Below are 17,550 nucleotides of genomic sequence, written 5' to 3'. Positions count from 1 at the left end.
TTTAAATGATTAAAAAATTTAATTTGAAATCAATTATAAGTAAATTTTGATTGATTATGGCATAAGAATGAAGAAAATTATCAATCTTTCTGTATGTAAACATTCCGCAACCTAATTAGGAATGCAAGGAATCTTGACCCCGTGGGCGTGAGGTCATCCATTATCGGAGTCTCTTCAGAAATGAGTGGAGGAGTGGCCCGTGAATGTCGCTCCGAGCTCCGATGCTACAGCAGCCGACTGACTGCATCAAAGACGATTTTACCTCGAGTGCGTGACCTTCCTGCAACTTGATGTGTCAACTTTGGCGGGGGTCTATACAGCAGTTGTGTGTAGCATCAAATTGATTTGATGAGAGGATCAACATTGCATTATTTGTAGACGACACTGACTCACTTAGACTCACTTCAACACAGAAACTGAATAATAATTGTCATTCCTTGATTGAAATCACATTTAACTTTTCGGACTGGATTTTCAAATTTGTGGACCAAACGCTATATTGAAAGTAGGCCTAATTGTCACTGGATTTTCATCCATCATCACTTGAATGATAAGTCAGTGAACTTTTCATTTCCACTGTCATCATATCTCATGCAATGATGAGGATTGTCAACATGACTTTGTTGAGAAAATAATACATTCTTCACTTCTTTCTTTTCAAATTATCTGCTTCTCATCAATAATCTGCACACTGTCATTGGTGCAGTGAAGCAAAACATTAATCAATGAATAGGAATTGATTATGATTCACTTGAATTAATAAATACATAGATATTCAAGTGACTAATTGTACAGGAATTTCAAACTTTGTTTGAACAGTCGATGGACTTGCTTCAACATCAAGAGGACTCATACGAACGTTTATCAGAGCTGATACGGCAATGGATGATATTTTTTCACAAATCCGTGATGGGAATGCAGTGCACGTCAGAGTTTGGTTGGACAAGGTTGAAAATGATCCAAACCAAGGGTAAGAACAATTAGTGTAAATAGTTAACCAGAAAAATTGAACTGCTTTTTTGTTAAATTGTTACATGTAATTCGGGTCATCGTCAAAATCAGGGTCAATGTCATGAATCAACATCTTTCATCATCAATGGCATCATTATCATCATTATCAATCCAACAGCGATCTAATGTACTATCATCAACATTATATCATTGTTATAATTTGTTAACACATCAAAGTCTGGGGAGCGTTTCATGAAAGGACTAGTCGGACGTTTTATCCGACAGTTACCATAGAAACAATGCCTTTCAGCCAATCAACATGCTGGGAAAGATGTCAGATCTGACAACTTTTCGAAAGGAAATGTTGATGAAACACTCACCTGAATACCATCATCAGCACAATTGTTATTTTGATGATATATAGTTTTGTCATGGAGCTATTAACAGTTTTAGAAATAGCTCTATGGTTTTGTTTATTTTTACTGTTGTTTTGTTGTTATTTGTATCTTATTTGCTTCTTAAATCTGTTCAAGCTTTCAATATTGCATATCTTTACATTACATTGTGCCAAACGCTAATGTTTTTATTTTTCTTTGTCTATAATAATATTGCCTGTAAAATTTTGTGTGTCACTGAGTTTCTTTGTAAACCAAACTTCATAAACATTGTCTGGATCATCATCATAGCACTGGGTACAAAGTTACATTGCTCTTGACCTACAAATATGTAAATTGATAATGGATCAATGCAATATTTTTCTATTTTTTTTGTCTCATCTATCTGTGTGAACATAAAAACTTTGTTAATGGAATTTCATTGATGATTTTCCTTTGTTCAGGGTGTACTTTACTTTTTTTCATTTTTCAGAAAAAAGGTTTGTGTAATCCAAATCTGTAATTTAAAAAATAGTCATAGAGGGCCTCAAAAATTTAAAGGTCAAGTCCACCTCAGAAAAATGTTGATTTGAATCAACAGAGAAAAATCAGACAAGCACAATGCTGAAAATTTCATCAAAATCGGATGTAAAATAAGAAAGTTATGACATTTCAAAGTTTTGCTCATTTTTAACAAAATAGTTATATGAACGAGCCAGTTACATCCAAATTAGAGTGTCGATGATGTCACTCACTCACTATTTCTTTTGTTTTTTATTGTTTGAATTATACAATATTTCAATTTTTAAGAATTTGATTAGGACCTGCTTGCCTGAAGCACAAAATATTAAACTAATGGAATTCCACGTGTTCAGGGAGGAATGAAACTTCATTTCACATGACAATGACGAGAAAATCGAATTATTTCATATAATAAAATACAAAAGAAATAGTGAGTGATGGAGTTCATGGTATCTTGATGTAGTGAAGGAATGTCTTCCATTTTAGTGTCATTAAAGTTTAAATTTTAAGAATATTGCAACAGGTAAAATAACATTCCCTGACTGCACCCATACTTAACTTAATTACATGTATACACTCAGACTTTGTCTGAGATTTTTGCAGTATTACTCTTTGTCCTGGTCCCTGTTCTTGGAAATTCTTAGTACATGTATGATAACTTTGTCATACATACATGTACATCTAGGAAAAGATAGTCTAACGATTCTATGAAAGTTACCATTAGATACCATGATACATTGTAATGTAACAGGCATGGTAATGTTCATTTTGTTTGAGAGAGCTTTATACTAAAATTTATACCGGTACTTAGTGTAACATGATCAACATGAATGTTTGGAAGCGAACAAGTCGTATTGCAAGGAAAATTAAATATTTTACAAGAATTATATCATGAAAAATATTGAGTAGAGTTCTAACTTGTCCTTATGAAATAAGCACAGTTGTGTAGCAGTTTACCTTTAAAGTACATTTTCTTTCGGGCACTGTTGTGAGTAAAATGTACCCTCTTCATGACTGGATGCTAGATACTTATGTACATGTAAAGCTAGACGCAAAGCTTGTAGCTTATTGGCCCCTCATCAAGTTGGATAGTATATGGCAGGGTACAATTTTAGTGGATGGTTTTTTCAGTGCCTGTCAATAGCTGATTTAAGCATATTTCATATTACTTTTAGATACATGTACATGATTCCTCTGGTGAAGCATTCCAATTATTTATACTCCTGATTGGAGAGGCATTACTGCTTCTGTGCTTTTTTAAATTTCATGCTATGACCTCTGTGTCTATCATGAAAATCAATCTCAAAGAAGTTGTTTAAAGGTTAATTTGATCAAGTCCTCTTCAAATGCTACATTGGAGCACATTATTTTAAAGGTTGTTCACTTCCTAAAATACCAGAACATTTACTCTACATGTACACTGTATGTGTTTTAAGAATGGGGACATTGATCGACAGTTTTTCACAGTACTGTGTTCTGTCATAAAGAAGTTTGCCATCTTGAATATTTATTTTAATTCTAAGATAAAAAAAAATTATAGGCCTATTTCACAGATTACTTGAAAGATTTTTTTGTCGCATTACACCAAAGGTGTGGCAAAAAATACAGGATGTTTGTTTTGTTCATGGATAGATCTACTTCATATTTCCTTTCACTACCCACAATGCATTCAGTATTTCCTTAGCATTAAAGACGGTTTGAATTTTGCCTGCCTAAGATAAAAATTAAGTGCCAAATTTGATACCATAAGTGAAATGTACATTGGGATCATTGATTTTGCATTTGTAATGTGGAGAGTTTTTCAGAGCTATAATGAACACATAATTGTTAAGAAAATACAGACTGTTGAATTGTGGAAAATAACTGATTTGATAATATATATACAATGTAGTACATGTATATACAATCTACAGTATTTTATGTACATGAACATGCTGCTTCAATTTTTGTCACCCTATTTTAAGCTGTACAGCAATTTGTGATGCATTTACAGAATCAATCTTTGATTTTAAAAAAAAAATCAAATTTTCAATAAATTAAACATTATATTTTTACAGCATTGCATAGGGTTTAATGTAAAACAGCAAAGAGTTTTATGTTTAGACCTTATTGGTTTAATAATTGCATGTAATTTGACAGGTCTGCAGATAATTGATGTGAAAGTAAGTACTTATAAAGTACTAGCAAGAAATGATCAGTCACACATTCTTGTAAAGAACCAGACCTACAATTATAGAACCTCGTATCAGAAAGTTCTTTACAAACAAAACTAATCAATTCAACTACAGTTAATAAGTATACATGTAGTATTAAGTATTGTATTTTTTCACATAAAGTAGTACATGTACTACTGAAATGTTTGTAAAATAAATTCATTCCCCAGACAAAAAGAATAGGAACATAAATGTGTAATATTTTTAGTATTCCAGGCCTCTTCTGGTGTCTTTATGATAATGTTATGATTACTGATACCATGTCGACTTCCCTTTAATCTTAAGTTTGCCTCTGTTCATTGAACACAGTAGGCACGTACATCCTGTATCATGAAATTTCATCTTTCCCTCCCTGTTAGTTGGTAGTAGCTTGCTGCTTGGCTTGTTAACAATCCTGACATGTGGGAGATACATCAAATCATTTTCAGGCCGATGATGTAGCAGCGAAGGTATGCCAACTATACAACAGCCATATCATCACAAGGCTGCATTTAAAGGGGATACATCTACAACCTTACTTGCAATACAATCATGGAAATGATTGTTATTCAGAAGAGGACTGTACACATTCCCTTCAGACTTACATTGTTTACATTTCCTTGACAATGTTTTTGATGTGTGAAGTTGGTTTCATTAAGTAAATAATGAAAAGCTATTGTATGAGTTTGTTTTAAAGCTTGAAGCACAATAGATTAATTTACCAGCACAGTACAGATTCATGGTCATGTAGCTTTGATACTTTTTGTCTCGCCCACCAGAGGTAAAGGTGAGACCATTAAGGGATCCAAATGTTGTCTGTCCGTCGTCCGTCACAAACATTATGACATATACATGTAACTCTGTAACTGTAAGTTACTTTTAAACCAAACTTGGCTTGTAGAGGTACTTTCGAGATGTGCATGTTATGCAGCAGTCAGAGGTCACATAGTATTAGGTCAAGGGTCATTTTCAGGTCAACGTTAAAGTTTATCCGCAAGACTCTAATGGCACATAACTCTGCAACTGTAAGTCACTTTTCACCCAAACTTGCATTGCAGCAACTTACTTGCATTTTTCAAGGTAAAATTGAACCAGTTTGGTTTACATGCTCTTTATGAGTAAATAATATGTGTAAGATTATTTATTACTAATATACTATTTTCTTTTTGTACCTTTAATAACAAAATCTCTCCCTTTCCATTTATTAATTTAATACCCCCCTTCAGGGGGTGAGCGAAAGACAAGATTCTAAGATGACAAATTTCTCTTCAAGAATTTAAGTATGACAGGCTTCTAGTAGAGTCCTAATAAAACAGCCTCAAATATGATAGGTGTAGAAAGGAAAATGAGCAAGCTTAATATGATTTAGAGTGTGATTGATGGCAGAGCTCATCAATATGCTCACATTATCAAGCTAGAAAACACCTTCATATTGAGAAGGCAGCACCAAGCATCGATAGCGCCTTTTGTAAATGTACATGTACATTGTACAATGTACACTGTAGGTTTATCAATAATGGTATTAATACCATTTTCACACATTTTATTCAGGAACATTCCCAGTTAAATTACTTTTCTCAAAACATTTTCAGATAAAAAGTTATTTGCCATTTTGTTGGGAGAGAGACAGAGTAGTGCTAATTTGATGTATATTTTATGGTATTTGGAAATACATAATGATAAATGATGTTCATGTAGACCTTTTTACAGTGCAGCATAATTCTGTACCTGTACATGTATGTGCATGTATATTTTAATTTCATTATTTGTGTTTTTTCATTTTCTTTCAGAGATGATCATGGATTCAGTCCAATGCATTGGGCATGTAAGGAGGGTCATACCAACATTGTTGATATGTTAATAGGACGAGGTGCTAAGATCAATGCCACCAATATGGGTGATGATACCGCCCTTCATTTAGCTGCTGCACATGGTCATAGGGACATCGTTCTCAAGGTAATGTTCATTTAAAAAAAAAATAAGCTGAATATATAGAAAACTGAATATAATTTAAGAAGATACATCTCAAAGAATTATGTATTGATCAAATATGACTTCATATTGAATTTATACCAATCTGATGATAAAACACAACAACTTTAATGTACATGTACACTGTATTGTTGTTATACTTGTACTTTCATGTATTGTGGTTAATATTGCTCTTTTTTATGTAATCTACTATGTTCTTGACCTCTGTCATAAGTCTGGCTGTAAAAGGTTGCTTAGCCATTTTGTTGTCTTGTACAATGTATTGTATTATATTTTCATTTTTAATATATTTATGGTTGAAATAAATTGAAATTGAAATTGTAATATTGAATTGATATGTATTCAGTGTTGGATAAAATAAAAATAATATGGCCGACAAGACATGAGACGTTGATTTTATTCCATCTTGATAAATGTCCATCAACAAAATCCCAATACTTATAGAAGAATAAATATTTCATACAAATGTATTCTGGAATTGATGTTGAATGTCTTCCTCCAGCAGTAGAGTGTAGAATGAACAGGAAAATTTTTACATGTGATTTTTATTTTTCCCCCTATAAAATGATCAAAAGAGCCCCGAAAGGCTGGAATATTCCCACTCACTGCAATGCTAAAAACCTCTTCAATGTTGCTTATCCAGCCAGTTAGTTGGGAAAAGTAGCCTCCTAAAATAAAACTATAATACTTAGAAAATGCCTGGTTGAACGGGCAGATGATTGCAGATACTAATCTTCCACACAAAAAAATTGATATTGTTTCAAGTAATTCACCTCATTTTCATTAAGTAGGATCAAGGCAGCAGAACCCCCCTTCCTATCTGCATATAGGACAAAGCTTGTTGTTATACAAAAAAAAAACTCACGTTCCATCTGGAGACATATGAGATTAAACATGACTGATCATAAATAACTAATTGCAATCTTTAATAATTGAAAGCTTTTGATGTTTAATTGTCTAGTGAGCATTAATTGCTATTGCTAGTTTGCTACCATTGTATTCACCATTCACCAAACCGGGGCCCTTGACAACTGAACCATGAAGAAACTTACAGTATCAATTATTGATGAAATGAAATTTATATCCATGATATTGAAGTTGCAGAGACTGGTTTCTCTTTTTTTTTTTAAATATCTCAGCTTATTCAGCACAGAGCAGATATCAACGCTATGAATGAACATGGAAACACACCTCTTCATTATGCTTGCTTTTGGAATTATGAACAAATTTGTGTGGTAAGCAATTATTACAAGTACATGTCTTTTGAATTATTTTGAAATTACTCTTTGTTGGAAGGGGCCGTGGCATGACTTCTTTGGCATTGCCCATGTATGAATATATTTGCACATAAAAGCAAAGCCATCTATTGATGAAAACAAATCAATTTATTTCACCTGATTTTACATGTAGGAGCAGATAACCATACCAATGATGTTTTCTGATGTAATTTTGTGACAAGATTACTTTCACATGTTTGCAATATAATTGTTTAACTATTTATAGTGTACCTAATGTTTTCATGACAGTTCTTTGTCACATTTTGGGGCCAGATATATGCATTTTAAGAATTTAGGAATACACTGTAGAAAGTGTACAGAGAAGTAGATGTGATTGTACATGTGTATGATTATCTTCTTTGTTTAGGATCTGATCAATAATGGTGCTCTAGTTGCTCTTTCAAATAAAGATGATGATACACCATTGGACAAGTCCAAGGATGAAGTAGCAAGAATGTTACAAGGTAAAGATCTCATTTAAAATCTTGAAAGATAGAATGTGTGTAAAATGTACATGTAGTGACATATGAAGCAATGAAGCACTCCATCTCTGAATAACTTTGAATAGAAATTGAAAACCTATCTCTTTAGTGAAGAAAATTGATGTGTACAATTTGAGTTAAAAACAGCTCTGAGTAATAATTACAGCCAAATTATGTATAGGCCTATTTATGCAAATTTATGTTCATTATTATTTACTATTAAATCTAGATAAAAATCCTGGACAAATGTTCCAAAGACTGAAAAGACAAAATTCAATACTATTTTAAATATGTTTAATAATACTTCTTTAAAATGAATATGAAAAAGAAAGAATTAAGACAAGTACAAATGTAAATTTGGTATTATTAATATAATATGTGATATTTGGTACCAGCAATCACTCAGACCCAGAAACCCACAAAGTAATTACTAAGATTTTTTTGGAGACATACATGTTGAATTGTGTACTTCTGAGTTACATTGATATTTAATGAGCATAGGTATCTCACTGCTCCTTACTGTGATATAGGACAGCATTGGAATGATTTTATTTAAAAAGACATCAATGACTTTTTTGTGAATTCTCCTGAAAGCTTTAGTTTTGCCTTTTGTACCATGACAAAATCATGCATTTATTGTAGAGTTACTAGTATCTTACTTGTAGCAGATTACTGTTTTATTTTGTCTATTTTCTCTTTTAATTCTTTAAACAGAAAAAGCATCAGCCATGGGCCAAGACTTGTCAAAAATACAATACAGGAATAACTGGAGTGGTACAAAGACAAGAAGTCGTAAGTACAATATTCAGTCTTCTGCATAATTACATGTACGTCTAGTACATGTATATCATGCAGTATGAATGCGTTTTTGACTGGATAGTAATGTGAAGATGCAAACATGATTCATGCCAGATTGTATTGGTTTACTCCCTGTATGGATGGCGAATACCCGGTACATGTATTCAATTCAGTTGACAAAAAAAGGGGTACCTATCCTTGCCTTATCCCCAGGGACTTTGGAAAAGTAAAAGTGCAGCCTTGCTTGTAACATCTGATGATGTTTGCATTTTGTGTGGACAACACCATTTGTTCAGCAAACCAAAATAAATCCTGCCATTTATTGTTTATAATTTGAAAATTCCATTGCAATACATTTATATTTTTTTTTCAATTTTGTGAACATGTACATACTGTAACTTTAGAATTCAGAACTTGTGACCTTTTTCTCTACTCTACTAATATCAATATTTTTGTGAAAATCAAGAAAGAAAAAGTTATCAATTGATACGTACTTGAACATATTAAAGAGTTACCGTAACCAGACAGAAATACATTATGTGTCTTATTAAACAATATGTTCTATTGACTGAACAAGGTTTTGTTGGTCGTTAAGCACACGTTTAGTAGATCCAGATTTCAATCACTCTGACAAAAACAAGCGTCTCACTCATGAGGGAATCTAATTATATTAGCAATTGTGAGTCATTATAGGAACACATGTGTTCTATAGGTAAAGCCTTCACAGATATCACACTTAAAGTTCACATCAAGTGGTAGCTAGAAAGGAATCTTTATTATGTTGTCCACTGGTACCAGGTGGCATCTGTGCATGTACATACTGTACATGTATGAACCCTAGGGGGACTATAGAATTCGGTAGTCACAAGGATGTCACAAGGATAAAAACTCAATAATCCATTTGAAGTTTGAATGCAATGATATATGTTTGAGAGATCATCTGATATTTTGTAGATGAATCTTTAACTTTGCCAAAACTTGATACAGGCTTGATGAAAGGATGTGTTTGATGATATGATATAGTTGGTACTGCATGTAAGATAAGTTATGATGATGAATGTATCGTAATCATTATATGAAAATGATATGAATGAATATCATGATGATTCTATATTGTGTAACCATGTATGAGTCATTGATGTTAAACATTCTGCTTTTATATATAGTTCTGCTATCACTGAAAAAAGCAGAGGTGTTTCTTCCTTTTCCTTTTTGAAACTACATGTAGAGTCCTTTTAAGAGGCGTAATGGGCCCCATAAATTTGAGGGGGCCAGATATGTCATATCAAGCAAAATTTATAAAAAGTTGCAAGCAAGCGAAACGAGCAAGAAAAAATTTCAACATTTTTTATTACAAATTCCAATTTTGATATAGATTTTGACGTAATATTCAGAATATCATACCATACTTCACCTTTCTCTCCTTTTCTTCCCTTTTCTCTTTTTTTTCTTGGTTGGGAAGCCCCTCCCCCCATCTGTTTGCCACTGTCTCTTTTCTTTACATCAACCTATTTCCTTCTATTTATCTTCCTCCTTCCCTCAATCACATTTTCTTAACTGTATACCTTTAAATACTCTTCTCAATCAGAGCTGTGCAATATAATGCACCAAGCCCACACAAGCATCACACGCACAAAGGTCAACTAAAGAATTTCTACTGTGTATGTTGAGTACATGTAGATCACAATGCATTAGATGTATTTGAAAAATTAAAGATAAAATTGAAATCATTTTTTGACTTATTACTAGTGAAGGATAAGGAAAAAGGTCCTTTTCCTTTTTGCACATGAATAGGGCTCTGATACCCTTTTCATAAACCTATCCTCCAATTAGCCGCCTAAGAGTAATGCGGATAATTCAATAAAAATTGCGTTCATAAACTCCGAAAATAAGCCGCATTATTTTTACGAGCACCCGTCCTGAAAAAGGGGGATGACAACTGGACACGCCCCCTCCGATGCGGTTGTGTTGGAAAAGGGTGACCTTGTGACCGCACCATGGCAATTATCCGTATAATTTGGAAATGCGTTCATAAACTCAAAATCTTGTCCCGATGCTGCTATTATGCGGATAATAGCAGCATCAGAGTAATGCGGATAACTCTTGTCCTCCTCCAATTTTATGACCAAATTATGCTGCTATTAGCCGCCTAATTCATTTTAATGGGGTTTATGAAAGGGGTATAAGGCAGCACAATAGCCTCGTTGCACAATTTTCACTCACCCTTGCACACATTAATCATAGATTTGAATAATGATGCTTAAGTTTATATGGCAATACATGTACCTATTTTTTCAACCGTTTGTAATTTTTAGGTGATGGAACCTTGTCAAGATTTGCTGGCATAGATCTGAAACATGTCAAGTTACAGAGCAAGATCAACAGTAGTCCTACTGGGGATGTAAGTACAATATCCACAAGCCTCAGAAGACATTGTCTAAAGAATTGATTTGTTATATTTAAAAATGTCTTGGAGATGAGTTATCGGATACCTAAAGTTCAATTCAGAGGTTCATTCAATATTCACAATCCTCTGAAGAGGTGTTCTCGAGAGAATTGATTACAAACACACACGTATGAAGATCAAAATGTCTTGCGATCAAATATCTTAATGTGTTTGTTTTTGTATGTGTCTATGGAGCCTCAAAACTATCTTCAAAATCTATTTTGCCTGCAGTTTAAGATGATTGAAATCAAAATAATACAAAGTAATTTTAATTGAAATATCTTGATATTTTAGTTCAGTACCATTAGATTGTAGAGTTGTTTTGAAAAAATATGAATTTCTTGTTCTGCTTGATTGTACCGTCAAATTTTCTGCAATCTATGCACCTATTTTGACTATTGTATTGTTCTGTAATTCTTGAGGCCTGGTCACACCGCCCGAGCGTTGTTGGAGCGGTCATGGAGCGGAGAGAAAAATCATCACCGCTCGCTACCGTTCACCATTTTCTATTTCGATTGTTTTCGATTTTTCCCCGATTTTGTGTGCGAAATTCGACCCTTTCTTCCTACCCCTCCACAACGCTCCAACAATGCTCGGGCGGTGTGACCAGGCCTTTACATGATCTTTAATATTTAACTGGTTATTTTGTTTTTCTTCACACTACTTGCCCATGAGCCTAAATTTGTACTTCGATATATATATATATTGAAATTATGTATTAGTTTCATCTATGAATGAGTAAAGATAACTTGGATATCAGTTTCACTCAGACAATCTGTAGTGATAATAAATAATTTTTAGATTTGATTTTTTTTAGTGCAATGTCTCTATGCAGTTCTGAACAAATCAGGAAACAAATGAGAATGCTTGCATATCATACATGTATATTCCATGTAATTATAGTCAAAACTGCAATCCTTCTGATTGACACATGCATAAGTCAGAGGTTTTGACCTCTTCTTTATTTCTTTTCTCTAATGATTAGATGTGGAAGGGTATATGGCAAGGGACTGCTGTCATGGCTAAGGTTCTCAAGGTCAGTAACGTGACATCTCGTATCTCAAGAGAGTTTGGTGAAGAGTTCCCACGGCTACGCATCTTCTCACATCCTAACATACACCCAGTGTTGGGATGTGTCAACCAGCCACCAAACCTTGTCGTGTTGAGTGAGACCCTACAGCATGGATCTCTCTTTCATGTTCTACATGAAGCATCCGGTAAGTGGGTGTGTTGATATGGTGAGGTGCCCCATTCCTGAGCACTATCCTAAAAAAAAATCTAAAGTATGCATAAAATAAATAGGTATGTTACATGAAAATTGTTGTTTTTTTGTTCCCAAAATGACATTGCTACCATTTCTTCTAAAAATTTCACATTTCTGCTCTCATTTGGATTATATTTTTGACACACATGCTACTCAGAATATAAGGAACATTTAAATAAATGACACATTGCTGGAAAGTTTAAGAAATCATATTCAATTTTGAATCAAGTTTTGAGTGTACATTATATAGGGACTCTCTTCCATGTTTCACATATTGATCAAATATTTTAGCTTTGATATATTCGACATCAAATAATCAATACCTTGCACAAGCATATTTTACTTGATCAGTCAACAATGTAATTAATCATGAATGTATGTTCTTGTTATACATACATATTGATTCATTTAGATCTAGTTCTTTTTCATCCTTGGTGTAAAGTGCAATTGAAATGCTGAAATGTATTCAAGTCACCATCCGTAGTTAGCATTTTGGATGATTCATTTGTTAGGCTTTCCCTTTCCCTGTAATTGGTTTTGGTTGTAGAGTTACATTGCAGGGTTTCTTTCATTCAGCACTGTAACCCTTATGCCTTTTGAATTGAACAATAGGAAACCTGTAAATAAATATGAGAATGAATAGTAAGAAGCTGCAAATTTCCCCTTCATTCTGTTTACATGTATCTGTTTTATATTTTATTTAATTATTTGTGTGTAGCAGGTGGGGGTGGGGGTCTGTGTGGTAAGAAATGAACAAGGACACAATGTTGAAAAGGAATAGTTTGGTTGTTTTCCAGGACTAAATTGAAATGCCCTTGGGTTCATACTTATTGAATGTTTTCTTCAATGGGATTTTAAACTGTAGTCTGAGCTCCTAACTTTGACATTTCTTGTCTTCAAATATTTAAAAACTCATTTTATTGCTTTCATGTGCACAACATAGAGGAGAATACAATGACCATACATATAAGAACAACCGGTCCATTTATTTCTTTTAACTGCTTTTCTAGCCTGTTCACCTTGTCTGATTTGAGATTTTTCTTTACATTTGATAATGTCCCCATCAGTCTTAGAATGGAGAGGTAGTTTTATTACAAATATCTCTTCAAGCCACTTTTGAATGTAATATACATGTAGGTGAGTTCAAAAGACAACAAAATTATGATTGAAAATTCATATTTCTATCTTGTAGAATCCACCGATTTCTAATTTGGAATTATTGGATTATTTCTAATCACACAAATGTATTTAGATTGTTTGTTTTGAAGAAAAAATGCTGAATTTGCTTTGATTTATATTTTGTAACATGATTCATGTTTAATTAAATATTCCATATATATTTTTTCAGGTATTGTTGTTGATCATGGTCAGATGGTAAGCTTTGCATTAGACATTGCGAGAGGTATGTCTTTCTTACATGCTATGGATCCCCTCATCCCAAGGTATTATCTCAACAGTAAAAACATCATGGTAAGATATTCAATTAACTAATTAGATTTAATAACTTTGGTTTATCCTTTGTTTGATATTGGTCAGGGTTCCCAGCCCATCAGGGAAATCAGGGGAAAAAAATTCCAGTCAGGACAAAAAATCAGGGAATTTGATTTTTAAAAAGTACCTCAAATCAGGGGAAAATGCCTCAAATGAGGGAAATATCAGAATTTTGATCGGCCCAAAGTCAAATGCACAGTAGTCAGTCAGACTCTGTTATATATTTTGTTACATATCAAAACAACATCCAATGAATGATTGGTTATGGTGGTACTAATTAGTTTTACATTATTGTTTTTATACTGGAAAATACATGTAATTCACTTAACAACTTTTAAAACATGCAAAACTGGAAATGTGTTTAAATAATTATCAGGGAATTTTTAAACTGAATTAGGGAAAATCAGGAAAAATCATTCTCTTGAAAAGCTGGGAACCCTGTTGGTGCTTGTGCTGGTATTAGAACCACATTTCAGATTGCCCTCTCTGGTTCCACAGTAAATGTGAGTTTAGCAAAATGATCCAAATAACAATATTGACAGCTCAACACCAAGTAAGGCTCGTCCCAGGACCAGCTTTAAAAATCAGCTTATTGTAAACACCAGAAGTCAACTTCAAACTCGAAATCACACAATCTTTCATACTTTTTACCATATCTCATTTTCCTTCCCATTCTCCTATATTTTATATGAATTTGACTGCAATATTACTGTCTATGAAATCAGTTGTATTGGCCATCTTTTTATGAATCTAGTATTGTGCATGCAAAACATAGTCTTTTACTTTTGGCATGTACTCCTGTCAATCCTCTTCATCTAGTTTGAAGAATTTAAGTGAAATGATATGAGACAGTAGAAATGAACTTCTTTAAATTAATATTATTGAACCTGCCTTATGCTCTGTATTATGTTCAATCATCATTAGTAAGAATTACTTATACATGAAAGTGCGCAACCCCCCCCCCCTTGCTAATTTGCACATACTGTTGAGGCCAGAAGTTTACATACACCCAGGAAATTAAAAGAAAATTTGACACCTGCCATACATCATAAAATTTACTGTATCTTATGAAATATTTGTGTTATCATGACAAATTTGATATCAAACAAATGAGTATGTCCTGTCCCTTCCTCACATTGTTTTGTCAGTAGGAGCTGAAAAATATTTAGGTGTCATTTTTCCATTTTTTATCATATTTTAGACAAATAAAAATAAAAACTTGACAAAATCATTTCATATTTGTGCTAGTTGCCTCTTAACACAAACATTTCTGATTACACTTTTTTTTCAGTGGTGACATATGATAGAAAATGTAATATAAATCATAGATTTGACATTTATAAATTTCAATGAAACAATGTTTGAAAATTTGATAACAAACAATAGAATTTGGCACAAATATTACTTTTTTTTTCTTCAAAGAAAATTCCACCTGAAATATAAATCCCAGCGGCATTCCAATAATGTAAAAGATCTTAATACGCTCTTACATTTGATACCAAATTCGTCATTGTAGTATTTATATTTCTGAAGGTATAGTAAATTTTACGATGTTTGGCAAATGAACAAATTTCACTAAATCCAATGGGTGTATGTAAACTTTTGGCTCCAACTGTACTTATCCACCAGAATGACCCTTATTGTAGAGAGATTTTCATAGAGTTTCTTGCTTCAAAAATGCTAACACTTGTTGGTGTGTTTGTTGGTTTGTTATTGTAGATTGATGAGGAGCTGACAGCTAAGATCAACATGGGTGATACAAGGTTTTCCTTTCAGAACAGAGCTAAACTCTTCAATCCTGCCTGGATGGCACCAGAAGGTATGTACACTCCTCACAATCTGGGGAGAGTTTCATGAAAAGTTTCATCAGCCATCTTCACTTGCAGATGTTGTACGCTACAGCAAATTCTTGCATATGATTGGATGAGAGCAAATTGGTCAGACAAAACTTTTCATGAAATGCACCCCAGATCTTTCAGACACAGATGAACTGACTTTGGCTTGCCATACCACAAGCTTCTCTCTATCCTGTCCTCAAAGTTCTCTGAAGAGTAAAAGATGTGAATTGCTGTTAAAAGAAAATGAGGAAATACCTAGTGCTAATTCCACTTCCTTCTCTTAATTTCACTGATTAAGCTTGGAATTCAATTTGGTTAAATACCCATAACTTGAATAAAAACAGAGTTGGTTATAACACTAGGAACATGAGATTCCATGATTTCTTAATGATTTGTTAAAAAAAAATTATGTCCATTTATCAAAGTAATGGATTCTTTCCAATACAATGTAATTGGAACTGGAAAGAAACATTACAGACTTGACTCGGTCCTGGTTAGAATAAGGACTTTCTATGTATAATTCTTTGTTTCTTCAGCCTTACAGAGGAGCCCAGAAGATATGAACTCTCGTTCTGCTGATATGTGGAGCTTTGCTATCTTGATTTGGGAGCTTGTTACTAGGGAAGTACCATTCGCTGGTATGTCATCTATGGAAGTAGGCATGAAGGTAAGGGATACCATGTCTTGTTATGATTTAAGAGATGGATGACTGGTATGGGTGACAGTATTGGATGATGTGTTGCAAAAGCCGAGGATTGAATATGTACACAAGAATTTTGATTTCATTTTATATCCTTCAAACATTGTGATAGTTTAGAAATAGTGGTCAAGTACAGGTAATTCTAAATTAGTCAGATTTCTAGGGACTAAAAGAAATATGTTTTTCTTATGGAAAATTTGACATATTGTATGATAGGTGAATGGTACATGTCTTGTATAATTTGCTATATGAAACTTGCTTTGACTTGGGCATTTATTTGATTTCTGCATCTTCTCTCTCTCTCTCTGGTAAAATTACTATTTCTTTTCATTTATTCTTTAAAACATTAATGCATGAACCTATGATTCTGTAGAGAATATCTTGTATACTAAGAAATTTTATGATGTTAATAAAAGAAAGATATGATAAGGTAAGATAATATTGATATAAATTAACTCAGTTCATATACCTCTTTGCCTTTTCACCTTGAAATTTTTCAACCATTGTCCCTTTCCAGATTGTTGGAGAAGGTCTAAGGATTGAGATCCCTCCAGGGACGTCACCTCACATGAGCAAACTCGTCAAGATCTGTATGAACGAAGACTCTACCAAACGACCTAGGTTTGACATGATCATGCCCATCTTGGAAAGGATGCGTCCTGTGTAGGATCATGGCCATACTGGCGCCCAAGGCCCACCCCCTGCCCTACTACTTGCCGGGTTCTGGTGATTGATTGCTGCTCGACGCCACCCCTTTCCACCAAGCAAGCTGCTCCTAAGGGGTGATGATGATAAAGGGTGCCACTCCCTTTCTGTAAAGGTATATCGTTAGATAAGGTTCAGGATGATTAGATTTACTTCAGTAAACCCCTTCTTAATGGGACGCTCTTACCTAGGGTTTAGACAGCCAGATAGATTAACTAAATCCAGGTATATAGCGGGTGTTGCAAGAAAATATTTGCAATCAATTGCAAATATCGGGTGCAAATTTACAAGTGACAGATCAATTTAAAAACAAGCAAATCAATTCATACTTGTTGATGCAGACCACCCATCAATTGCAAATTTGCAATAAAATGTGTGATTTTAAATTGATTTGGTGATCTGAAATTGGCTTGCGATCAGTGCAAGTTTCATGCAACACCCCATTAGAGATGGATCTAGACAGAAAAGTTAGAACATGATTTGACTTTCAAATGTAAAGTAAGTTGTCACATGGTTTC

At 33.6% G+C, this 17,550-nt stretch overlaps 1 protein-coding gene across 1 annotated transcript; it reads left to right on the top strand.

Annotated features, from left to right (window-relative positions):
* Window positions 1-115: 115 nt before the first annotated feature.
* On the top strand, window positions 116-17,344 carry LOC121407945 (integrin-linked protein kinase-like). The gene is made up of 11 exons (XM_041599210.1): window positions 116-970; window positions 5,830-5,995; window positions 7,171-7,266; window positions 7,676-7,772; window positions 8,505-8,582; window positions 10,904-10,989; window positions 12,020-12,251; window positions 13,647-13,768; window positions 15,509-15,608; window positions 16,164-16,294; window positions 16,845-17,344. Exons 1-11 carry the CDS (start codon window positions 882-884, stop codon window positions 16,992-16,994), a joined length of 1,347 nt encoding a protein of 448 aa, XP_041455144.1. The 5' UTR covers window positions 116-881; the 3' UTR covers window positions 16,995-17,344.
* The last annotated feature ends 206 nt before the right edge of the window (window positions 17,345-17,550 follow it).

The sequence above is a fragment of the Lytechinus variegatus genome, chromosome 1 (assembly GCF_018143015.1).
Source record: "Lytechinus variegatus isolate NC3 chromosome 1, Lvar_3.0, whole genome shotgun sequence".
NCBI classification, from domain to species: domain Eukaryota; kingdom Metazoa; phylum Echinodermata; class Echinoidea; order Temnopleuroida; family Toxopneustidae; genus Lytechinus; species Lytechinus variegatus.
The sequence above is the reverse complement of the archived record's forward strand: the minus strand, read 5'-3'. Positions and strand labels throughout refer to the sequence as shown.